We start from the raw sequence: 25,779 nt of genomic DNA, 5'->3' as shown, positions 1-25,779 counted from the left end.
GTGGAATCTAATAAACAAAACAAATGATCAAACATAAAACAGAAATTGTGTTATAGATGCAGAGAACAAACAGATGATTGCCAGGCAGAGGAGGGTGGAGGGAGGAGAGAGAGAGAGCTGAGGGAGATTAAGAGGTACAAACTTGCAAAATAAGTGAGTGACAGGTATGAAATGCACAGTGTGGGAATACAGCCAATAACTCTGTAATATCTTTGTGTGGTGGTGTCGTAACTAGATTTATATGGAGATCATTTTGCAATGTATAGAAATATCAAATCACTTCAAAAACAAACAAACAAACAAACTCATAGAAAAACGATCAGATTTGTAGTTACTGGGGTGTGGGGGAGGGGAAAGGTACAAATTTCCAGTTATAAGATAAATAAGTACTAGGGATGTAATGTACAACATGATACACATAACATACTATGTGTTATGTATGAAAGTTAAGAGAATAAATTGTAAAAGTTGTCATCATTAGATAAAATTAGAAAGATAAAGACCCAAGTCTGTAACCTGACCCACAAGACCCCGCAGTGAGGGTCTCTGGATGCTTCTGCATCTCATCCTCCATCACTCATCCCCTTTCCTGCCATGTTTCAGGTCCCTTGTCATATTTCATCTTTTCCCATGTGCTGTGCTCCTTGCCTTTGCAGCATCTTGATACATGCTCTTTCATCCCTAATTTTTAACAGCTTTTTTGAAATATAATTCACATACCATACAATTCATTCATTGAAAATGTACTGTTGCGTGGATCTTAATATATTTATAGAGTGTGCATCCATCACCACATTACCCCCAAAAAAAATCCTGTACCACTAAGCCATCATCCCCAATACTCCCCCATCAGCCCCAGGCAAACACTAACTTAGTTTTTGTCTCCATAAATTTGCCTATTCTGAACATTTCCTATACATGGAATCATACAATGTATGGTCCTTTGTGATGGCTTTCTTTCACTTAGCATAAGATTTTCAAGGATCCTCTATGCTGTAACATAGGTCAGTACTTCATTCCTACTTATTGACATAATATTTCACCCTACAGCTACACCACATTTCATTTATCCATTCATCAACTGACAGATGTTTGGGTTGTTTCCGCTTTTGGCTATTATGAATAAAGCTGATGTGAACATTCTAGTACAAGTTTAGTGCAGACAAATGTTATCATTTCTCTTGGATACGTATCTAGGAGTGGAATTGCTGGACCATGTGATAACTCTGTGTTTAACCACTTGAAGAATTGCCACTGTTTTTCCAAAGTGGCTGCACCATTCACACTTCCACCAACAACGTGTGAAAGTTCCCATCTTTCTAATTGAAACTTATTATTCTAATCCTATCTTGTTATTCCATTCTAATCTCACTAACTCTAATTGTTCCAATTTTATAATCATTTTGATTGTAGCCATCATAGTGGATGTGAAGTTGTATTTCTTTGTGCTTTTTTCTCAACTTTTGATCTGGACAATTTCTATTCACTTTTCAAGCTGCAGCTTAAAAATCACTTCCACGGGGAATCTTACCTTGACTGCCACACCCCCAGACTGGCCTAGCACTCCTCTCATAAAAGTGATCTTTTCCCTCTAAACTTGAAGTTCAACATGAGCAGGGACCAGCCCATCTATCTTTGTTTCCCACTTTAACCCCAGAATCTAGCCATTGCATGAACTACAGAGCTTCTTGTTAAAAATGTGTTGAATGGATGACATATTACAAAATAGTTTAAAAAAAAAAAGGTTGCGTTATTTGAAAATCACCTCTGTCAGAATATACCTGGCATGATTACCTTTTAAATCTATTTCATTTTTCAGCATTCCCACAGACTAAACTATTGAGAAATGTTTTAATATCTCTGACAAGGGAAGGAAAGCGTCTCTACAGTATAACCATGATGGATGCTTCTGTTTTCCTGAATTTTACTGAAGCTATACATTTTTCTGGTTGACAAGAAAGAGGAGGAGTCTCAGTATAAATAAGTAAAATCAAGTGGACTATGTAAACACTTTTCTCAAGTCAAGCAGTAAATGAAAAAAATAGGTTTCTGAGAAATTAGGAACTTAGGGGGACTGGAGTTTTCTGTTTTGGTTGTCAACTAGGCTACACCCCTAGAGATTTTAATTCAGCGGGTGTGGGACAGATCCTGGCATATACATTTTTAACAAGACCCACAGTTACAATGCTAGTTGTCCATGGGCTCCACTTTTTAAAAAACTCATCCTAGTCACTATTCTCATTATTTAACAGAAACAGATTAACGTAAAGTTAAAAAAAATCCCTGGCCCTATTTATTAGCTCTGTGGTTTCACACAAATCACTTAATCTTTTCTAAGCCTGTTTCTTCATGTGTAAAGGGGAAGGGGACAATAAAATGCCTACATCATAGGGCTGCTGTGAGCATTAAATGAAACAGTACATATAAAACACAGTATCTGCCACGTAAATGCTCCAGTATGTTAGTTGCTATTAGTATTGCTGTTTTCTCATTTTGTTATTATCTAAATTGTAAGAGAACCTACACACAAAAATCTGTTTTAAAGGAATCAAGTTTTGCTTAGTAAGAGAAATACTTCTTAAGCATATGTTGGGAATGTATCAGATTCATCAATGGTTTTGTCATCATTGTTACTTTTGTAGATAATTTTCCAGGTGGTCCTTTACTGAGCATTCATGGGTGAGCTAAGTGTGGTACATGTCTATTTCCAAGGGCCTCCCTAATACTTAAGGAGTAATTTAGTTATTTCTGAAGAAGCTGAATTTTGTCTCCTATATCGAATTACAGATCACCACCAAGTTCACAGCATGAGCTATTGTACTGGATATAACACATCTTCCTTAGGTGTCATTTATTGAGCAGAAAGTACTGCCCTCCAAAATCTTATTTTTCTCTGTTAAGTAACATATTGGGCCTGGATGCTGTCCTGATAGAACTTATGCTCTAAAATAGAAGTTCTCAAAGTTCTGTCAAACTGGGGTCTATCAGTCATCTTACAGAATCAAGAATGTTCGTTCACTTATCCAAGTCCTGTTTACTGAGTGTCTAACAAGTGTCAGGCATTCGGGATCTAGAGAGAAGAAAATCAAGATCTCAAATCACGTGGAGACAGGAAAAAAAAAAAAGTAACTGGATACATTAGCAAGGCAGTGTGGCTGGTGATGGGCGCTGTGAATGATGTTGAACAGGGCTATGTGATAGAAATGGCTAAGGGGAAGGAGCTATTTCAGACTAATAGTCAGAAAAAGGCTCTCCCAGGAGATGATGTTTTGAGCTGTCACCTGCATGCCAGGAAGGAACCAGCCATGGGCAAAGTCAGGGGACAGAGTGAGGAAAAGGGAACAGTCCGTGAAAAGACCCTAAGCCAGGACCTGGTGGGTCACGCTCAGGAGTTAGGGTGTGGGTCCGAGTATAATGAGAAAGCACTGGAGAACATAAGGGGAAGGATGTCATAGTCTAATCCATCATCATTTAAGGTTTGCTTTCCCCTCCCCACCTCCCCTCTCTCTAAGGTGACCAGCTACGGTGAAGCCCAGTGGAATGCGTTTCACTGCAGTATCTACTTTCACGAGTCCAGCTACAATCTCTGTAATGTCTCTGATGAACTTGTCGCAGAGGCATGCCATGAAGGTCCCAAATCACATCTCATATATGCCATCGAGTTTTTTTTCTCCATACCATTTTTTTTTAATAAATTTATTTTTATTTATTTATTTAATTTATTTATTGGCTGTGTTGGGTCTTCATTGCTACACATGGGCTTTCTCTAGTTGTTGGGAGCGGGGACTACTCCGTTGTGGTGTGCAGTCTCCTCACGGTAGTGGCTTCTCTTGTGGAGCACGGGCCCTAGGCGCGTGGGCTTCAATAGTTGCGGCACATGGGCTCAGTAGTTGTGGCTCACGGGCTCTAGAGCACAGGCTCCATAGTTGTGGCACACGGGCTTAGTTGCTCCGTGGCATGTGGAATCTCCCCAGGGCAGGGCTCAAACCCATGTCCCCTGCATTGGCAGGCAGATTCTCTACCACTGTGCCACCTAGGAAGTCCTCTCCATAGCATTTTAATGATTCTCCTCTCTGGTATCTCTGGTACCTTAGGTTACACCAGGTGACATTCGAGGTGCCCACCTGTGAGGGGAAGGAGCGGCAGAAGGTGGCCCTGCTTGGCGACTCCTCGTCTTCAGCAGAGTTCTTTGTCACCGTCGCCGTCTTCGCCTTCCTCTACTCCCTGGCTGCCACCGTCGTTTACATTTTCTTCCAGAACAAGTATCGAGAAAACAACCGGGGTCCACTCATCGTAAGTGGTTATCTTTATGAAATAACTTTTTCTGTCCCTTCTGATTTCTTTTTCCCAGTGCTTAAAGGGCTTTGGAGTTACCCGAGCCCTCAGGGCAGGTATTTGAAAGGCAATCGCATTCTTTTTCGTCCAGATATCTTAGATCTAAAACGAAAACATGACGCTTGTCACTCTTTTGTGCCCCTGCACTGGAGAAGTATTATAAGAGTTGCTAGAAACACTTCTGAAATAAATGCTTGGAAATCTCATGAGATCAAGGAAAGAGTAGTGAGGCTTGCTGCAGATTTATGAATCATTCCAGGGTTATGGAGTTAGTTGACCATTTTTTCTCACTGGTTTTTTAGGCAACATGACTTGTAGTTCCTTGAAATGTGTTATTCTTTTAATATATGATAGACTGGTCATAGAATAATTTAGTTTGAAGATGGAGTTCTCTGTCTCTGAATCTCAGTCTCTCTCTCTCTCCCCCGCCCCCCAACCTCTGTCTCAATCTCTGTCTCTACCTCAACCTTATCTCTTTCCACCACCAACCCTCCCCCACTTTCTTTTTCCTCCCACAATGGTTCAAGGGCTCACTTGGGTGAAACGACTGTAGCTCAACATGTCCAAATAGGGACACACAGACACCTAGGGGAACACAATAGCTCTCAGAGGGATACGTAAGCTGGGATAACTTTAAGGAAATACAGTTTAAATTTCTCAGCCTTCACATGTACATTTGCCTAAAATTTATCTTACTGAGAATGCCCTGCTTCTGAAAATATCTTACTGCTTCTTTCTTAATCACCTATTCCCCTTTCATAAAATAAAAGCATCCTTCTTTTCCATCCCATACACGGTACATTGCTAGGTTGAGAAATATTGGTGTTGGTACTGAGAAAAGTGAGTGATTCAAATGACTGGGTAATGTATCCATTTGCACATAAGAAGGTTTCCAATTTTTTTCCTTTCCATAAAATAGAAAATTCTAATCTACTGGTCAGCTGATAGATCATTAAAAAATAATTTCTGATGACAGATCACTGTGTGGTCTGGGACATAGTACTCAGAAGGAATTCAGAGAAATTAATGGCATTGCTATAACAAAACCCCATCCATTCTCATTTACTCATTTATGCGAGCAAGCCTTCTCATCTATACAATGAAAAATGGAAATAGAATTTATGCTGAATCATATCCCATGTTAGAACTAAGTAATATGTGTCCCTTGAAAATACATAAACTAATTGAAGAAAAAACAGTCCCATACATTTCTAATAAAAAATTTTTACTTTTACAATTTCATAATTATTAACATTTATAATACATTTACGTTGTTTTAGACAGTTGTGCATTAATAACATTTTTAATGATTACCCAGCTCAAAAGAAAAAGTTTTGATACTTAAAGCATTAGGGTCATGGGTAATCAAAAAGTAATTTAAATTTATATACATATTTTTGTTGCAAAGAAATATAACAGGGTGATCGATAAATGCTGTACAGTATAGAAAAATGTTATATGAGACTGCGATTCGGTGGGGGAAGTATAATGGAAATACAAGTTGAAAGAGAATGAAAAGAACATGTAAAGTTTCCAACTGTTAGTGAGGAATTTGTTTAATAATTTTTAAATGGGGAATAGAGAGTATCAAATAACAGTTCCATTGAATTCATCTAAAAATTGATACAATGGGGTATATTTTTAAATATCAGTCCTTACGCCAGAAATTACATTATTGCAACTGTTTAGACTTTTAATAAAAACAAAATTATATGTCAACTTTATACAAATAGGAACACAGTTTTTACAAATTCTTTTAGGTATTATGTGAGTGAAATAAATTTTACAGGTCTCTAGTCTAATCTCTATAGAGACCAGAACCTTAAAATCAACACATTTTGAAGGGTAACTGGGAGAAACCCCTATTTGTAAAATGTCATGATAAGTTTGAAGGGACTGGGGAAAGATCAGTTTTATAGCACTACAGTATGTTGTTGTGGGAAAAGAAGAGCAAATCAGCAGAACTTGAGCCTTCGGACAGATGTCTTTTTTTTTTTTCCCTCTCAAATTGGAGCAACTGGTCTTAATGGTTTTATTTTTTTTTTTTTTTTTGGCACACGGGCTTAGTTGCTCCATGGCATGTGGGATCTTCCTGGAGCTGGGATCGAACCCGTGACCTCTGCATTGTCAGGCAGATTCTTAACCACTGCGCCACCTAGGAAGCCCCAATGGTTTTAAAATATCTTTAACAGTGTCACCTACCTGGGCTTGTCCTTCCCGTGATGTGCAGATAGATACACCAAAGAGGTTGAGATATGCACGCACGCACACGTGAGTGTGTGTGTGTACACGTGTGTACCATAAAACTAACATGCATGCATCCATTCCTGGATAGATGTAGACGCTCTCACAGAATTCTAAAGTCTGAGGAAGTACTCTGGCTTCCAGAGAGAAGAAACTGACTCAGCTAGTTTGCCCATAAAGTGGGAAAAGATCTATTTTGTTATATAAAACTACGTTCTTCTCATACGAAGCAATCTTGTGAAGCCATGCTATTTCACCTCTGGGTAAATAGTCTTTCCCATCAAGCAGGATATAATGAAATCCCGAATTGTGTACTATGCTGGGTAGGTTTTGTTTTATTACATCGTGGAAGAAGGGGAAGAGTGAGGAGATAATTCTAGTAATAAAAAGAGAAAGGCTCCTAGGTGAGACTTCGGTGATATTAAAAAACTGATGTGCTCATTACTTAGCAGATAAAAGTTAATTTAAAAGCGAGCCCGAATCCTAAGAGCCGCAGAGACAGAATGAATGGAGAGGATCAGCATGACGCCATTGCAGCTGCAAACGGCAAACCCTTCCAGTTCTAATCCCACCAGGAAGGGACCGTGACGGGGGAAGGAGGGGTGGGCTGTGGTACCCACCCTTAACTGTGAGTTAGCAGGTTCAGGCCAATCCACAGTGTGAGCAGGGTCTGAAGAAGGTGGTTCATACCTAAAAAACTTTCAAATACTAAGCTAACAATAATTGTACTTTTTTAAAGCCAACCCTATTTATTCAGAAAGATGGCTAGTGATTATTACTTGTTCTCTCTGTTCTCGTCACTAACTGTTCTTTTGTTGTTTTTGCTTTGTTTTTTGCAAAACACATGTTTCCCTTTATTCTGTAGTTCGGGGTTCTCTGTAATCCTCTAGGACGTGAGAGGACACATCGTGCGTAGATAAGATCAGTGTGGATGGTGGAGATGTTGATAATAATAACAGTAACACCAACTGGTGTTGACAGCGTTTCCTCCTCTACGTGGAGTTGATTTCACACTCACAGCAACCGTAGCTTGTATCGTTATCCACTTTTCTGAGAAACGCGAGGCTTGGAGAAGTTACCTAATTAACTCTCCCAGGTCACACCACCAATAGTCAGAGGGTGGAGTCTGAACCCAGGCCTCTCCAAACCCAGGGCCCAGATTCATAACTGCCACGCAAGAGGGTCCAAAATCCTCATAGGCAATGTGCTGCGAATTTTGAGGGGCGTAGGTGGGTAGGACAAACTGGTTTATACACCTGGACAGCGCCTGTGGTTTTCTTGCTCTGGATATAGAGAAACCAAACCCGTGAACCCCTAGAGTTTTCTGCTTATTTGACTGTCATAGAGGGTTCTTTCTTAATTTGCCTTTGGAATCCATTTGGCGTTCTAGAATGACTGCTGTGAATCTGTGATGCTCGGATACCTAGAGGGTTCTGCCATTTATCTCTGTTGCACACGGAGGATATCAGTGATAGAAAACAAGCTTTAAAAATGCCCAAGATCAATGGCTATTATAAATCAGAGATTACCAGGCCTGATTCCTATACATTTGCAAGCAGTCGGGAGCAATTTCAGGCAGACTGGAGCCAAGTTATTACTGGCTATTTTTTAAGGTATCTTTCCCTGAATATGCTTGACAAGATTGCCCACCTTTAAGTGAAAATGGGAATCTGCATATCTTTAGAGGTAACATAATTGTCAACGATGCTGAATGACACAACAGTGGGACAATCAGGCCAGAAGAATCAGCCCGCTATCGTACATCACTACAGTGAGTGCCTCCTTTGCACAGAGAAATAAATACCGTTCTCAGAAAGCAGAAGCGGCCACCTGAATGGCGCATGATTGTGGAATTGAAATGTCACCTCTGGTTATATCATTTTGTCATGTTCCTCAGAGTACAGTTTTAAAGCCAATCTCCTGCCTAGATTTCTGAGATGGCATGTTCTGAACCATTTTCAGATCTCATGTCAAATAGTGACAATGTGAGGCTTTAGGGGTTTTTTTTAATAGTCATGTAAAGTAGGTTAAAAAAATAACATCTTGCAGGGCTGACAAAGTGCTCTCAGAATGAGTATCTAATAAACACCATCCTACATTTTGGTGAATCCCTGTCACGGGAGATTTGGTTTAAAGTAACTACTCTAAATGTTAAGGAGAATCAGTATTCACTTTCAGATTTTGTGGGAAAGGAAGGGGCTGTGTTGTTCAAGCTCTCCTTTTCCCACATTGGAGACCAGGTTGACCCCAGGTGGCTTATGGGGCTAGAGATGGTTACCCATCGCAGGCACGCAGTGGTAGTGGCTCACATTTGTTTTATGCCCGGTGCATTCCTAATATTTTCATATTTTGCATCCAGACTCAGAACAATCCTGAGAGAGAAATGGAGCGATTACAATCAGCCTCATTCTACAGATTCACTCCAGTTTATCGAGCATCAGGCATTGGAAAATGAGTCCTTGGGAGATTAGGGACCTTGCCTGTGGTGAGAGAAGTTAATGGCAGAACAAGGACTTGAACTCTTAGGCCAGTAATCTTGAGGGTAGCGGCTAAACTCTGGGGTCCTGGATTTTAATCCCCCTGTATAACCTATTATTTAACAGTTGGAAGCCTACAACTTTATCTGTAGAATGAAACTAATAATAATACACGTCACAGGGCTGCTGGAAGAAAAGAAAGTTAATGCCTGCAAAGCGCTTTGCACAGGGAGTGGCACACCAGTAAGTGGTCGATTAATGGTATGTAATTACAGCCCTGTTGTTATCCTTCATTTCAATTTTTCTCGTGCCCATTACTAGGTAGTACCTTAGCCCTTTAAAGCGGGATTGCAGGCGCCTTCCTTTAAGTGCCTGCAGCCCTCGCAATTCTACTTTCCTCCAGTCCCCCTACCCCAGGCACTTTCTTCCCCCCCAAGTCCCACAGGATCAAGCTTGACTCAGGACTGCTTCTAAGATCACAGTTGCTGGGTTGAGCCATCCAGTTAACCTTTCTGTTTCTGGAACCCCACTCTATAAGATGATTGAAGGTGCATTTTTAACCCCCAAACAAAAGAAGGCTCCTGATTGTCAAGTAGGGACTAAGACCATCACTGGGAGGAGAACAGGGGGCAGGCACAGAGACGGATGCTCAGAGAACCCAACACGGGTCCCTGTTGTCAACTATATCTTTCTTGGCTGTTTATCAGAGATGGGAATCAGAGCTGCGGTCTCTGCGCTGTTCAGAAATTGCTGAGAAACCTTTCTCTCACCTCTCGCCTTCTCTCTCCTCTCCTTCCTCACCCTTTTCCCCTTTTCTTCTCTTTCTTCCCTTTCTCTTCTCTCTCCTCTAATCATGTTATACTTCATGTCTAAGTGTATTTCACTTAAATAGTATCTTCAACAGGCCAAGCAACGTGTATATATGGATGAACTAAAAGCATCCAGCCTGGTGAGGAAAATTATTTAATAATTATGACTCTCCTACAAATGACCTGCTAGAGGTTATGTAGATAGGCTTTGGTGACCTAGAGGAGGCAGCGTATACCTCCACCTAGAAGCCAAGGCACTCCCTCCCCAGGTGGGCTGGGCTGATGGTAAAAACATTTCCAGAGCATGTGGTGGTTCATGAGAGGATAAATGGGGGAGATTAGTTTTGAAGTTCTTCCCCAAGTATAATGTATTTGGTGCAAAAAAAGAATAACATCATTTGAAGCCCTCAAAATGTGTGTCTTGTTAGGGGTAGGTACACCCATTAGAATCTGACACTCTGGCTTGTGGCGGTGGGTGGGGGGGGGGGGGGTGTATGTAGTTTCTACTTCCTCACTCTTTGAACCAAAAAGTGTTGGCAATACAAAAGGGCGTGGACCAAGCCTTAGGTGAACTGTTCATCTAAACTGCTGTATATTTTGCATCAACAAATACATTGTTCCAGAATCGACACCACAGATGAAGGCAGATAAATGAATGCATTTTAAATGTTCCCAGCACACCGTCTACACGTTTGATCAGATTTTACATCCTCAGCTCTTTTCCAGCTTTCTTATGTTTAGCAGATTCTTAATTACAATTTAGATGAGGGTTAATCCCCGCCGTATTTGATACCATCTTTCTCCAATTAACTAGTTAAACAAAGAGATGAGCTATAGTCCGATGGCCTTAATAAAAGCAGTGAACTGCTTATGGAATTAGTGTGATTCTTCAGGGGCCCAGAGCTCTTCCTGTCCTGTGCTGGAGCCGGTGCCTTCAGAAGGCTAGCAGAGAGTGTTTGTCTGAACCCCATCCATTTTTGCCATATTTCTTCTCATTCCAGCGAACTTATCATTCAGTTAGAAAAATCAGGACCTAGTGGAAACCTGGCAAAGCCCCAAATGTATCTTTCCTGTGTGATTCTTTTTGCATTTAAAACAACATGAAATGGGAAATGTGTCTGCTCCAGGACCCAAGGTACTTAAAGGAAACCATGCTGCCTTTCTCAGATAGACCAGTGGTTCTCAAATAGTGGCAGGGGGCCGGGGGGAACATTTGGCAATGTCTGGAGACATTTTGGATTCTCGCTGCTTGGGGGGCGGGTATCGCTGGCATCTCGTGGATAGAGCCCAGGGATGCTGCTAAGCCGTCCATGGCACACGGGACGAACCACTGCAAATAAGAACCATCCGGCTCAAAACGGCAATAGTGCTGAGGTTGGGAGACCTTGAATGACACCAACAACTAGCAGCTATTGAGCACCTACTGGGTGCCAGGCACTGCACGCTTTTTACGTTTCTTCTCTTTAAATCCTTTAAACCCTTTGAGTTTGGTATTTTAATTCCCATTCTTGAGATGCAGAAATTGAGGCTGAGGAGGTTTAAGAGATTTGCCCTGGAAAAAATTTAGGTCTGTCTGACCTGAGCTCAGAAGTTACTTGGTTTTTTTCTGAATTCTTCCACTTATGGAGGACTCTCTGCCCCTCCCTGTGTTCATTTCTCTTGGTCTGTGAAACTCAGTACTGCCTCTTGCCTTCCCTCAGGCCCTTTGTTTTCTTGTGTTCCCTCTCCTAGCTGCCCCCAGGACACACACCCACACGCGCACACACGCACACAATCTGAACATCTCAGTTTTGTAGCCTTTTTCTCCAAAGCTCTGTCTTCTGATCTAGCTGACATACTAGAGAGGAAAATGAGGCCAGCCCCAGTTCTTTAACCGATTTTAGATGTTAACCCTGAAAGAACTCATATTTTCCCGGAAGACTTCAGGCGCTTTTATACTGCCCTTGACTCCATCTCTCATTGTGAAATTTGAGCCAGTGTAAATGTTTCCAAGAAGCTCAGGGCGCTAGTTTAAACTCAGGGCTGCAAGTCGTTTCAGCAAAATAGTATAAAGTTGGGAAGAAAGGGAGCAGAGATATTTCCCTATTCAGTTAATAACTATCTATAGTTTTTTAAAAATAATTTGTCTTGTACTCGTTTTCCCTATAGTACCCTCAGATATTACTGGTTTTTAGTTTTTGTATTTTTAAATCAAACGAAATTTCATGTGGTGTTTCCCTGTTGATTACAAGACAAAGCTCTTCCTTGGATTCAAGAGTAACAGTCAAGGCTGCGTAAGTCCCGCTGGGCCCCAGGCCCTCTGCTAGGCACCAAGGACACATTGCAGAGTAAGACCTAGCTCCTGGCCTCAAGCCCCCTGCTTTATTCCTATGACCCTTGAGGACCATATCTGTCATGGGAAGACAGTAGGGGACCAGTAGTTAAGAATTCAGACTCTATATCCAGACTGCTTGTGTCCAAATCTCAGCACCACTGTCTATCACCTGTGTGACTTTGGACGGAGTATAGAACCTCTCTGTACTTGTGTTTCTTCACCTGTGAAACAGTGATAACAGTGATTCCCAACCTGTAAAGTCATCAATCAGATTAAATGAGTTATTGCACACAAAGCTGTTAGACCAAGAGCAGGTGCTCATGAATGCAAGCCACTGTTTTCATCATCTACCCTGGTGTCCATACTGTGCTGTCCGTGCAGCTAGAGTTAATTACAGTTCAGTGGGCTGCCTGGCTGAAACACAAGTGGATAAGTACAAACTCCACTGACTCTCATCTTAAGAAATGCTTTAGAAGGCTTCTTATTGCACTGTTGACATCAAATGCTCTTATATATTAATTTTTTTGTTGTTTTTTAGAGCCTCCAAATTCAGCATAAGCCGCTGTCATTAGAGACAGATACAGTCAGCCCTAAGGTGGGGTCCCTTTGTCCCCATCACTCAGTTTCTCTCCCGTTAGCTCTCCCGCCTCCACCCTGGCACTCAGACCTCATAGTTTAGGGAAAGAGAGGAAAGAACACAGTTCCATTAAACAAGCCAGGCTCCAGAGAACAGGAGCTTGAATCCCTTATCAGCTGGCAAGTCTGAAAATAGCAGCGTGTGAAGAGCACAGTGTTGTAACAGGAAGAAACTTGGAAAATTTGATTGTTTGGGGGCATCCAACTGAGAAACGATGTTCAGACTTTTACCCTCCTCTTATTTTTTGAAAGTGGTGACATATCGCCCACCTCACCTCACCCCCATGATGGCAAAAATATCCTTACTCTTTGCTAAGTTTATTTCTTTGATTCCAGAACAAGCAGACAAGAACGCAGCTTTGGATTCACTGTGGCTTTCAGCAGTTCAAGAATGTCTTGCACTGATACCCACGGTTCATTAAACTTTCAAATAATTGGCACCAAGTCCAGAGCTTGGCTTTTTTTTGCAGCCCTCTTAGCCCTTTCTCCCAGCTGGGCATCTTCATTTCCATTGCTTATTAGCAGGACTCTAATCAAAGCCACAGAGCCATGCAAGGGAGTACTTCAAAACTTGCCCAGGGAACACAGAAAATGTGACTCAAGGTAAAACTGGCTTGGATCCCTTATGAGCGACATGGTTAATTGAAAATACCTGAGAGCTTGGCCAAGCTGTGATCTCCCCTTCACTCAAACACCTACTTATCTGGGACCTGCAACTTGGAATCTGTCTCCGTGTTGTTCTGAAATGTCGAAGAAACATCTAATTGATTCATATACTATCTTAAGAACAGCTAAACCTGAATTGCAATGAATTTTATTTATGGCCTAGTGGGTCCACTACCCAATTGACTAGCCACACCTGTAGGCAGAAAAGTGTGTAGATATTGAAAGTCTAGAAATTACAAGACCAGAAGAAAAAAGAAATTTTGATGGAAAAACAACTTAGAAAAATTGCAGTTGAGGCTAGAGAAAAGAAGGATAAAATGCCACTGTTTGAGCTGCCATTTACTCTTGAGCACTTTCCACAGGCCAGAACTTAAATAAAATAGTAGTTAACTTGTTTAATTCTCCAAACATCTTTAAGGCAGGTGTTATTGTGCCCATTTTACAGATGTTGGATCAGATTTACAGAGGTTAAGTAATTTGTACTGTGATGCACAGAGAATGAGGCTTCAGAGACACTCGTCACCATGGTACTCTGCTGCCACCCCATTTTTACCTGGAAGTAAGAAAATGAAAATCCAAGAATGTCTATCAGCCTGTTCAGCATCCACTGTGTGCAAGACCTGTGGGAGCTTGTGGTGGCACGAAATACCCACGTCCTCACTGTACTGGAACTGACTGTCGAGTCAATGAGACAGGACAAAGACACATCATGACAGAAGCACAAGAGAAGTGGGTTTTTCTAGTGCTGGTGATAAAGACATCATGTAGGAAGCAACGGAAAGGAGCTAGTGCTATTTATTGGCTTGAGTGGTCAAAGGTTTATGGAGTCTGTGAGACTTGACAGAGAGTAGAGACTCGCTGGATGGAAGGGAGGGCTTTTTGACTAGGGGAATGGCTTGAGCTAGAGTGTAGGGGGAAATAATATTAGACATTTTGTTGGCCTGCCAGCTGCCTTCATAGACTCATACAGTGCTGCTAACCTATGGGTCATGGTGCCTCACCCAGTAACGTAAAATGGTCAGGTGACTCAAGCCAGGCAGTCAGGGTTGCCTCTGGAATTTATCTGTGGAGTGAAGTTCTTCCCCTGGAATTTCGAGGCTAGGAAGATGTGAGTCTATTTGATAGTAGTCACATTGCCCACAAAGTAGAAGGAATCTGTGAAAAGAATAAAGCTGAACAGAAATAAGCAGATCCTAGATATGGAGAGAAAGAAAGGTAGAGACAGAGTGACTTGACCAAAAAAAAAAAATGAGCACCTGGATTTAGCCATACCAGACATACTCTAGACTATCCATTTTTATAAGTTACTGAATTTCCCTTTGTGCTTGCTAGTTTGGGGTTTCTCATACTTGCCAGATGAAATAATCTTGACCTATACATAAATTCTGCCTGCTGTATAAAAAAGTTCTAAGAACCCATATGTCAAAAAATATTTACTAAGATTAAATAACAAATGTCTAGTATGATGGTTAGGTGCTAAGCACATAATAGATGCTTAAAAACAGTTTATCTATTTATTCATAAGACCAAGAAAAAATAAGATAGAATAACTCTGGCAGCACTTTAATATTCATTATTATTTAACTCTAGTTCTTTCCATTTGTAATGGCTGCATAATATTCCATTATTGTGAGATGATATGAACTATCTAACTGCCGAGACCAGCTCGGCGACTCGAGGCGAATGACGGGTGCTGCAAGCTTAAAGAAACACAGACACAAATTTAAGAGAAAGATGGGACCGGGGGACTCAAGACCTCCAGGATCAAGAGCCCCGCTGCTTCATCGCACGTTGTTTTTATTGAGCTCTCGGCATTCCAGAAGCAAGATAGCATAAGGCTCTCACACTCCCAGTTTCGTCCCACAATCAAGGTTTTTCTTTGAAATAACCAAACAAAGGCCTCATATGATTGGGGGCAGTGGTGTTTTGCCAGAACAGCAGAAGGACGGCAGCTGCTATTGGCCAGGTCTCTGTTTGCCTCCTGGGTCCTGATCTGAGCTGAGTGTGGGAAGCAACGCAGCCATGGGGGCAGGAGACCTCTCTTAGAAGGAGTAAGGGTCTGTGCCCCACCCCTGTTGGCCCCTCTACGACTGTGCCTGTCTTAGGTTGTTCCTCCTCTGAGGAATCTTACCCGTCTCTGGCTAACCAGTCATCCTCCGGGGCCAAACAGGGTGACATGAGGTGGGCAAGTGAGGAAGGGGCTGCGCCCCCAGAGAGGGTCAATTTTCTGTTTCCTCAGTAGCCTATGCCCCCATGGCCTCCACGCCCAGCACCCTTAGCTCCTCCACGTCCTCAAGCAGGACATCCTGCACCCAGTTGCTCGGCCCGCATACTTTAATTACTTTTAGTAACATTTTCAAGGTTTCAGAAAGACTTCTGAATGTTTTCCCACATTTAACCAACGTCTCATTGTTGGATTTTGAATTTTGTATGGCTTTGAATTTCTCTCTTTTAAGCAGTGCTGTGATGATCAGCCTTGTGCTTCAATCTTGACGTGTATTTTAAATGATTTCTTTAGGATCAAAACCCAGAAATTGATTGTTCTCTTGACTTTTATAGCAGAAGTTTCTATTTTAAGTCCATATAAAATATATCCCTAACCAATTACCTCTGATCTGAGTGAAAAATTTGGATTCCAAATTTTGATTCCACCATAGACCCTGCAGTCTTATGTGGTTGGAGAAGAGCTCTCCCAAAAAGATCTACAAAGAGAATATTTTCTTCTGAGGGTGAAAAAATAAAAACAACTTGCTCTAAGGAGGCTGCCACGGAAACATTTGCTTTGAAACTTGGGATACTAAGGGGACATCAAAAATTCAATTCAAGCCATGTTTAAGTATGCAGAAGCTCAGGCTTTAATTACTAGGGAGAATCCCCAAGACGGCCATGAACCTGCATGGCCGCGTAAGCCTGGCCTGAGAGCTGGGCTCTGCATACCTTTAGCTCTGGCGGTCTCCTTTCTCATTGAGGCTCAGTAAGTGAAATTCAAGATCATTAACTGCTCCTCTGGCCACAAATGGAAAAAGAAAACAAACATGCAGAAGTTGCATGTGATGATTTTTTAAAATAATGGAATGCTTTCTAAGTTTCATCCTGGGGTGTCGCTCATGCCTGCAGTTCTTGTGTGGCGAGCCAGCAGATGGCTGGGGAGCGGCAGGACCAGCAGGCATCTGTGTCCAGCCCTGCCGGCTGCAGTCGGCCTCCCAGGAGCTTCTGCATGAAGCTGGTGGCTTCTTTCAAACCTCCAATTAGGCTGTACCCCACAGCCTGCCTGCCCGCCTGCCCCCCGCTTCCCCCCGCCGCTCATTCTGTAAATTGTTGATTCAGGATTGAAAAGACCAAGACCAAACCATATGGTATTCGTGTCCTTGATTAGAAGATCTGGCTGCTGAAAACCCTGTTCTGGGCTTTATGAAACCCTCAGGCCTGGAGGATTGGCAAAGTTATAGGAAACAGGCAGGGGGAGGGGCTGTGGAAAGGAGAGAATTGATTCGGATTAGGTCATATTTGTGGAGAGGCTTCATGAAGTGGTCCCCCACCTCCTGTCTCCCATTCTTCCGACCATCACTCTGAATACAGCTGCGTTTATGCCATGGGCCATCTCTGGCTCATAGAAAGACTCTCTCTCCTCACTTTAGCATTCAGAGCCCTCCTAAGCCATGACCCTTCACCTACTCTCCAAAGCCATCTCCTACCATTCACTATATCCCATGTTTTCACCAAACTGGATGACTCGCCTTTCCCTAAACATGCTGTAAATCTCTGTAGGCCTATCTCTGTAAAAGTTACTGAGCACTTGCCACCTGGAAGGTTCTCCTCTCCTCCCCCATCTAAATCTGACTCATCCTCAAAGACCCAGATCAAACACTGTGTGTTCCCTGCAGTATTTCTTCTTCAACCACATCCTTCCTCCAGATGATATCTGAGTTCTCCCTCCTCAAACTTCCATACCTCCACGTGGAAATCTTTCTTTGTACAGTACTGCTTTGGACTTGAGTTAGATGTTGTTTTGTTGGATTCCATGACTAAACATCAAATATCTGAAGGGCAAGGGCTATTTCTGACACAGCTATAGTCCCCTGAAGTCAGTATGAAAGTGAAACAAATGGCCTTCCAAACTGGTCATCAAGGATAGGGTCTGTTGTGTGCATTCCTTCAACACGTATTTGTTGAGAGTTCCTACTGCGTGCCAGGACCTGTGGTTAGCACTGGCTGCACACAGCAGACGTGTATTCCAAGAGAGACACAGGAAGAACTGCCAGAAACATAGAGTATTCACTGTCGAGATCTGGGTCTCTAGATATTGGAGGTATCCGTTGGGTCTGCTACACTTCAGCCGAATTTCAAAAATCTCAATCAGCGTGGTTTGTGTTAAGACAGTTCCTCAGCTCAGAAGACACTGAGCTTGCTGTTTCACAATGTTGGACCCAACTCTTCTCAAATTCTGCCTACGATGTGCATGCTACGAGGGTGAGTCAAAACTTATCCACACTGTGGCTGTAGAATTGATAGAAGTTTTAATATAACTGGAGTGCGGATAATTTTTGACTCACCCTCATACAATGTACAGGGAATCTGCCCAACCAAAGGATCTTAAGGTATCTCTGTCGTGTACTTTGTTCTGATTAGGCATTTTGTAAGGGGGAAATGGAATCAAAATCTAGTACACTAGCATCCCTAGCATCTTTCTTCCTCTCTGAAAATGTGAAATTTGACCTTAATTCATACCTTTCATTTAAAAGAGATATTGCTGCAAGTAATAAATCCTTCCTTCTGGTCAAAAAAAAAAAGGTATTTAGAACTGTGCTTCATCAAGTCAAATTCAAATTTATAAACTTCTGAAGCATCCTTTCAGCCACTGGTTACCAACACCTATCTGCTTTGTGTTTGTGGGAGATTATTTGGGAAATGTGCAATCAGAAAGTTAAAGAATTACTGTTGAGTAAGAGCGATCTTCTTAAAGACTCAGATGTGAATTTTCTCCACAAAGAAGTCGAGAACTGGTAGTATTCTATCTTCGGAATTCAGGTTGTTTCCAAATGCTTGTAAAATAAAAGAAACATCTTTTCTAATATGCCTAATAAAATAAAGCTAATTTACCAAGACTTTATACTCTTGCTTATATAAAGTAATTTGATAATAGAATACATATGAATGGATTGCTGGGGTGAGTGGAACATAAGTCAGTTTATTTCTCCGGAACAAACGAAATTCCGTGGAAGAAAAAATTTTCCTGGCTGGAGAAGGTGACCCTGTCCACATCTCTGATCTCAGGACAATGTCACATTTTCAGTTTTCTGCTTGTGTATCAATTTCCTATACTGGAAAAAGAGCTTCTTGAAGGTAGGACTGGGTTTGTTATCTCTGAAGAACCAGCACTAACTGGGCCAGAGCAGGAATTCAGTAAGTGCTTATTAAAGGAATGAACTCCAAGCTCTAAGGTGGGTGTACATGGTCCTTTAACTAGAATTCCAACCCCACATCCACTTGTCTGTCAGTTTGAAGTAATCACACATCCATCTGAGAGTTCTCCATGCTACTATGGGTCCTGGATTAACAGAACAAATGGGTTTTTCTGTTGTAATTCAACTCCAAATCTTTCCAGTTGGTTTTTTTCTACCTATTGAACCAAATTACTCTGACAGGCCTTCATTTTCATCAAAATTCCATTTCTAACTATGCTTTCTTTGTGTGTGCTCTTAACTGCCTCATTGCCCTGAGATGATTCAGCCTTCTCTCCTGTCTTAGGCATTGTTCTTGGAACAAAGGTTAGTGCCTGCTGACTCTGTGTAAGGCATTCTGCTAGGCAGCATCACCTAAGCCTGCGTCTCTCCATCCTCCTTTGCCCTCTCATTTAATAGTTTATCTCTCCAAAACAGAAATACTTTCCTTCCCCAAAGCTCTTAAATTAGGGAAAGAGGTCAGAAATGAAATGCTATCTCATCACTCTTGTTTAGGCCTACAGAATCCTTATTGGTTTGTGAAAGTGGGAAATAGGAACCCATTTTTCCCATCTAAAATTGAACAACAGCTGAGTAGAAGTGAAGGGGTAGATTCAAATTAGAAAGGCTCTATTAAGTCAGCCTAAATCAAAGCCGATTTCACTCCAGGAACCGTGTGCACGGGAAGGTGTAATTATAAACATTTGATATTCTGCTGCCTTTATGCACATTCACTTTATGAACTTGGACCCCCAGAAGCCTCCGAGGACTGCTTCCCCATTTTTAAAAAATATTGAGAATGAGGCACTTCTTGAAGGAATTAACGGAAGAAGGAGATTTTTTTAAGCTTACCAGCAACATTAAAACAGAGAAGCAGCTCTTCTGCTGGGTTTTGTGTGTGCTTTACAAGTGCTACAAATGAAATGAACCTCTGGGGAGTCAGCAAAGAAATTATGGTTTGGCGATTAGGAGGACAACTGATTCCTGGCAGCAGGGCGGGGGGGTGGGGGGTGGGGGGTATTATTAATTGCAGCTTCTAAATAACATCAGTGGGTCTCCGTGCAGTCGCTGGAAATATTTATCTTGGAAGAAGGAAGAGGTTTCAGAGAATTCCCAGAGATGTGTTAACCTAAAGCCCCAGGCTACCAGCTGGATCGTGTTCCGGCCCATGGGTCCCATAATGGTCAACTCCAAACCAGCTAGAGGAGAGGTGGAAGCTGGCTTGGACTGAGCAAGTCATCACATCTGTTTATTCTCTGTGGCTGCCAACCTCAGAACTCTGTTCTGTGAGGTTTCATCAGATGTCACATACACTATTTTTTTAATTTAATTTTTATTTTATATTGGAGTATTAGGTGATTTGCAATGTTGTATTAATTTCATGTGTACAGCAAAGTGATTCAGTTATACATACACATATATTCATTCTTTTTCAGATTCTTTTCCCATATAGGTTATTACAGAATACTGAGTAGAGTTCCCTGTGCTATCAGTAGGTCCTTGCAGATTATCTGTTTTATGTATAGTAGCGTGTATATGTAAATCCCAAACTCCTAATTTATCCCTCCCCTCCACCTTTCCCCTTCGGTAACCATGTTTGTTTCTGAAGTCTGTGAGTCTGTTTCTGTTTTGTAAATAAGTTCATTTGTATCATTTTTTTTAGATTCCACATATGAGTAATGTATTTGTCTTCCTCTTTCTGACTTACTTCACTCAGTATGATAATCTCTAGGTCCATCCATGTTGCTGCAAATAGCATTATTTCATTCCTTTTCATGGCTGAGTAATATTCCCTTGTGTATATACACCACATCTTCTTTATCCATGCTTCTGTCAATGGACGTTTAGGTTGCTTACATGTCTTGGCTATTGTAAATAGTGCTGCAGTGAACATTGGGGTGCATGTATCTTTTCAAAGTATGGTTTTCTCCAGATATATGCCCAGGAGTGGGATTGCTGAATCATATGGTAGCTCTACTTTTAGTCTTTTAAGGAACCTCCATACTGTTCTCCATAGCACTTGCACCAATTTACGTTCCCACCAACAGTGTAGGAGGGTTCCTCTGTCTCCACACCCTCTCCAGCATTTATTGTTTGTGAACTTTTTGCTGATGGCCATTCTGACAGGCGTGAGGTGATACCTCATTGTAATTGTGACATCACTCTATTAAGGAAGGATGTCAGGACTGTTGACAGACTGGCTTTTGTTTGACATTTCTCCCCCACCCCCAAAAATCAAAATTAATGCTGCGAACCCCTGAATTCCAGTAATCTTTAAGGCTGTAAAACTATAAATATAATCCTAATGAGTGCTGTGAGAAGCTTTTATTTTATTTTTTTTGTGCACCTGCTTAGTTGCTCCGCGGCATGTGGGATCTTCCTAGAGCAGGGATCAAACACGTGTCCTCTGCATTGGCAGACAAATTCTTAACCACTGCACCACCTAGGAAGCCCTGTGAGTAGCTTTGAAATCACTGCTTTCTATGCCCTCTGCCTTACCCAGAGAAGTTGTCACTTGCCTAGAGTCACGTAGCTTGTTCTGGAAAGCTCCATTATTGTTCAGTACGTCCAAGTCCATGAAGACAGACCAACATGTGGATCAAGTTCTCGTCTTGCCAATCAGCCCCTCTGTGCCATTATTTCATGTCAGTCTGATTCAGGGCAGAGGCTGTGTGAAAGGAATATGTGGGTTGTACCATGAATTTTTTTTTTTTTTTTTTGTCCTTCTTACATTAAAACAATAGCCGACTTGGGGATGAATGCCTCAACCAAAGTTGGAACAGATTTAACTATATTTTGCAAAGAACATTTACTTGCAAGATGCACTGCAAGTTTCAAGCTACCAGGGGGGTGCATCATTTGGTAAAGCCGTTAGTTGAATGTCAGGGCTCTTCTTTTTTTCCCTCTTAGAATCTGGCTTCTTTTCTTTCCCTGATGTGGCTGATGAAATCTAAAATATTTATGTGGCTTTATAAGGACTATTTAGCATTTAATGCACCTGATATTTGCCCAAGTGCTTGACACTCAGTATTTATTAACAGGAAAATAACTGCTAGGAAATCTGCACTGTGACATTTAGGAAGCCAGTCCCTTTGGGGCAATATAGGGTGTTTCTGGGAACTATATTGGTGCCGACGATTCAGAGTGAAATTCACTGGCCAGATTCTGCCTGAGGCCTCATACTTAACCATCCCCCTGACTTACTAAACCTCATTCCAAGAATCCTGAAGGGCAGCATGATAGTATGCATTCCATTCACTCATCAAGCAATTATTAAGGATTGAGTGGGTGTTGAAGAAGTTCTAAAACTCTGCTCAAGTCTGAGTTGGGTGCTCGTGCCAGGATGCGTTGAGACTAGCCTTACTGGAGGAGGTGGCTCTCGGTGGTGGGGACTGGGAGGTGGAGCGCCTACAGTGGGTATGAAATCTGGCAACGTCTGAGGACATTTTGGGTTGTCACTACTGGAGGGGGTGCTACTGGCATCGAGTGGTAGAGGCTCAGGATGCTGTAAACATCCCAGGGTGCACAGGACACCCTAACACAACAAACAGTTATCTGGTCCAAAATGTGGGTAGTGCTGAGGCAGAGAGACCGCGTGGCGAGGCTTCTCCCTCTGGTTTGTAATTGTTCCGTTACATATCAGATATATCAGTCTCCCGCATCATACGATAAGATCTTTGAGCACAGAAACCACTTCTTATTTTTCATGGTATCCCAGCACCTGCAGTGTGGAATCCAGAACTCTGTACATAGTGTTGAATGAATTAATGAAGACAGTATCCTATCCCTGAGAGAGCCCATGATCTCAGAAGTGGAGATCAGGAAACAGGCAATTCAGAGATAAAATGTGTCTGGTCTTCAGAGTACGTTCAGATAAGAGCTATGTTGTGTGACTTTATAAGTGATCCTCCAAACAGATATACTTTTGAGAGTGAAAGTGAGCGCTTTCAAATATTTGAGGCAGGGGACAGATGAAACCCTTCATCAGGCCAAGCCTACAGCATCTGGGCACTTTCATGGGAAACCCTGGCCACAGCCCACATGTCCTGAGAACCCACCAGGAAGCAGGTGCCGATGCTTCACAGAACCCACCACCACTCACGCAAGCGAGGGATGAGACGTATGGAAGTTGCGTGAGTTGCTGGAGAGGTTTACATTGCATGTCACACGACAAAAAGTCAACGCAAATAAATAAATAAAACTTTGTCAGAGGCTTGATCTTCATTCCAGGCCCCAATTTCATGCCCACCCTCTGCCAGGTGCGCTGAGGCAGCACCTGTCTCCTCTGCTTCTTGAGCCGCCCGCCACCAGCCTCTCCAGCCTTCCAGAGGGCACGTCTTTCATGATCCCCTTCTCCCCCATGTATTTATTTATTTATTTATTTATTTATTTATTTATTTATTGGCTGCGTTGCATCTTTGTTGCTGTGCACGGGCTTTCTCTAGTTGTGGCGAGTGGGGGCTACTCTTCCTTGTGGTGTGCAGGCTTCTCATTGTGGTGGCTTCTCTTGTTGCGGAGCATGGGCTCTAGGCATGCAGCGTGCAGGCCTCAGTAGTTGTGGCCCACAGGCTTAGTTGCTCTGTGGCATGTGGGATCTTCCCAGACCAGAGATCAAACCTGTTTCCCCTGCGTCGGAAGGCAGATTCTTAACCACTGCACCACCAGGGAAGTCCCCCTCTCCTCCCCTTTTTTATCACAAACATGCAGCTCTCTCAGCTTGCATCCACACACCCATTAGCCTTGCTCAGTCACCAAGGGGTCCTCCCTGCATAGGAACCAGTTAGAGATTGTAAATAAAAGTAACCTTTCCCAGTGAGTGTGGGGGGAATAAATTAGGAGGTTGAGATTAGCAGATACACACTACTATATATAAAGTAAATAATCAAAAGGACGTACTGTAAAGCACAGGGAACTATACTCAATGTTTTGTAATAACCTATATGGGAAAAGAATCTGAAAAAGAATAGATGTATGTATGTGTATAACTGAATCACTTTGCTATACACCTGAAACTAGCACAACATTGTAAATCAACTATACTCCAGTATAAAGTAAAACTTTTTTTATAAAAGTAACCTTTCCCAGATGTGGTTCTCATGGCTCCAAGCTACAGTTGGGGCTTCTGCCATACTGTGGCTACAGACAGAAGGGCAAGGTTAACCCTAGCTGGGATTGCAGGGAAAAGCTTGAGAGAAAAAATAACATTCAAACAGACTGTTGTCAGTTTACTCAATCACCAGGCCTGTGGAACATGACAAAAGGTCTGGGCCTCTAGCTTTTTCGGTGGGTAGAGTTATCTTTAGCTGCAAGCATTCTTTGTTGGGGGATCAGAAAGATCTTAGGTAGAAACTTGCTAAAGAGGAAAGTAAAGAAGAAGTTTGGTTTGTGATTTCTCAAAGCCTGGGCTTTGGAAGAAAGATATTGAGGCTTCAAGTTAACTTTATGTTTTGCTTTATACTAAACTCTCTTTCAGTAAGAACCAATTGTTTATAATTTTTAGTGCAGTGATTATGAAAAGAAAAACCTACTTTATTATGATCCAGAGTGTCATAATATTTGAGCAAATATTAGGGACAATAAAGTTACTGTCTCAAAAAAAAAAAAAAAAAAAGATAAAATAAAGTTACTGTCTTTAACTTTAGGTAGAAGAACTTCCTTTATTCTTTAGTCCATCTGACACAGTAGAGAAATCTCCAACTGAAACTACAGTGCACTGCCTCTTCCTACCCTAGATTAAAAAGATTCTCCTTGGCACAAAATCGACAGCAGTCATCACCCTTGTATAGATTTAAAGATTTCACAACTTTGTATGTGAGTTTGATATCAGGTGGACCTTTCAGAATAAAATGTTACTGGTAGTTGATATACCAGTAACATTTATTCTATTCCAGTTGGCTTTCTGTGAGTACGTGAAACAAACACCAGATGGTAATTTCTGTAAAGATAAGGGAATTGGTGCTAATTTTAGAAAGTTCTTGGCCATTTCTCTCACCCAGAGTTAGGAAGGGAATTCTCAGTTGGAATGACTTTCCAGGTTTCAAAAAGCAGCTGTCTGATTTTCTTAAAACTGTGCTATCTTTCTGTTTAACAGTATGTCAGGCCAGATCGCAGTATTCCATGCATGGAAAGCATGGTATCTAAATCTTCTTCTCAATCATTGATAAACATATTGACCAGGACAGAGCTGTGCCTCAGAGACCCGTGACCTGTTTGTACATTCATTCTGCTCCTAACCAATACTGTTTTCTCAGAGAGTCAAACTGGATGAACTGGTTTTTCTTCTCTGGTCTAAACTATGTCAGGTGGCAAGTCTCACCCCAAAGGCTCATTGGTGGGGAGAACTAAATGTAAGGTGTAGTGATGCAAAGGCTGGGTAAATCCAGGCCTGTTAGCAATGTGGAAGACAGATGGCTATGCAAATAGGATTCTCACACTCAGTTGTAAGGTAAACTGTGAACCGGGGAGCAGCAGGTGGCTGGGTAAACGCAATGCTTAAATGTTGTCTGGATGTTTACATATAGCTTTTACAAGCTGAAATCTTCCTAATTGAATTCAACAAACAGTTATTGGGAAATCGTTATGTGCAGAACATCGTGCTAGGTTTTGAGAAAGTTGAATCAGAGAGAGTCCTAGCTTTAGGGCTCTTTGGTGCGCTCTGCGGAGGACTGTGATAACGGGAAGGCAAATGAGGGAGAAAGGACGAACGAGGGATTGATTTCAGCTGGAAAACTCGGGACTTTTTTTTTGAGGAGCAGGTCAGAGGGGGGAACAAAAGTTGGCTTCCCTGGGTAAGTACAATGGGAAGCTTCTTCCATGAGGAGAGATACAGAGTGAAGGACCAGACACAGAAGAGAGCA

The 25,779-nt window shown here is 42.0% G+C and overlaps 1 protein-coding gene across 2 annotated transcripts in view; it reads left to right on the top strand.

The window, feature by feature from the left end:
* The window catches only part of SYNPR (synaptoporin), a 300,920-nt gene that overhangs the window by 248,883 nt on the left and 26,258 nt on the right, over positions 1-25,779 (top strand). For both annotated transcript variants that reach the window (XM_057706222.1, XM_057706221.1), the window contains one exon: positions 4,095-4,293. In XM_057706222.1, coding sequence (XP_057562205.1) covers positions 4,095-4,293 — 199 coding nt within the window. The remainder of the gene's footprint in view (positions 1-4,094; positions 4,294-25,779) is intronic.

This window comes from Hippopotamus amphibius, chromosome 13 (assembly GCF_030028045.1).
Source record: "Hippopotamus amphibius kiboko isolate mHipAmp2 chromosome 13, mHipAmp2.hap2, whole genome shotgun sequence".
NCBI lineage: Eukaryota > Metazoa > Chordata > Mammalia > Artiodactyla > Hippopotamidae > Hippopotamus > Hippopotamus amphibius.
The sequence above is the reverse complement of the archived record's forward strand: the minus strand, read 5'-3'. Positions and strand labels throughout refer to the sequence as shown.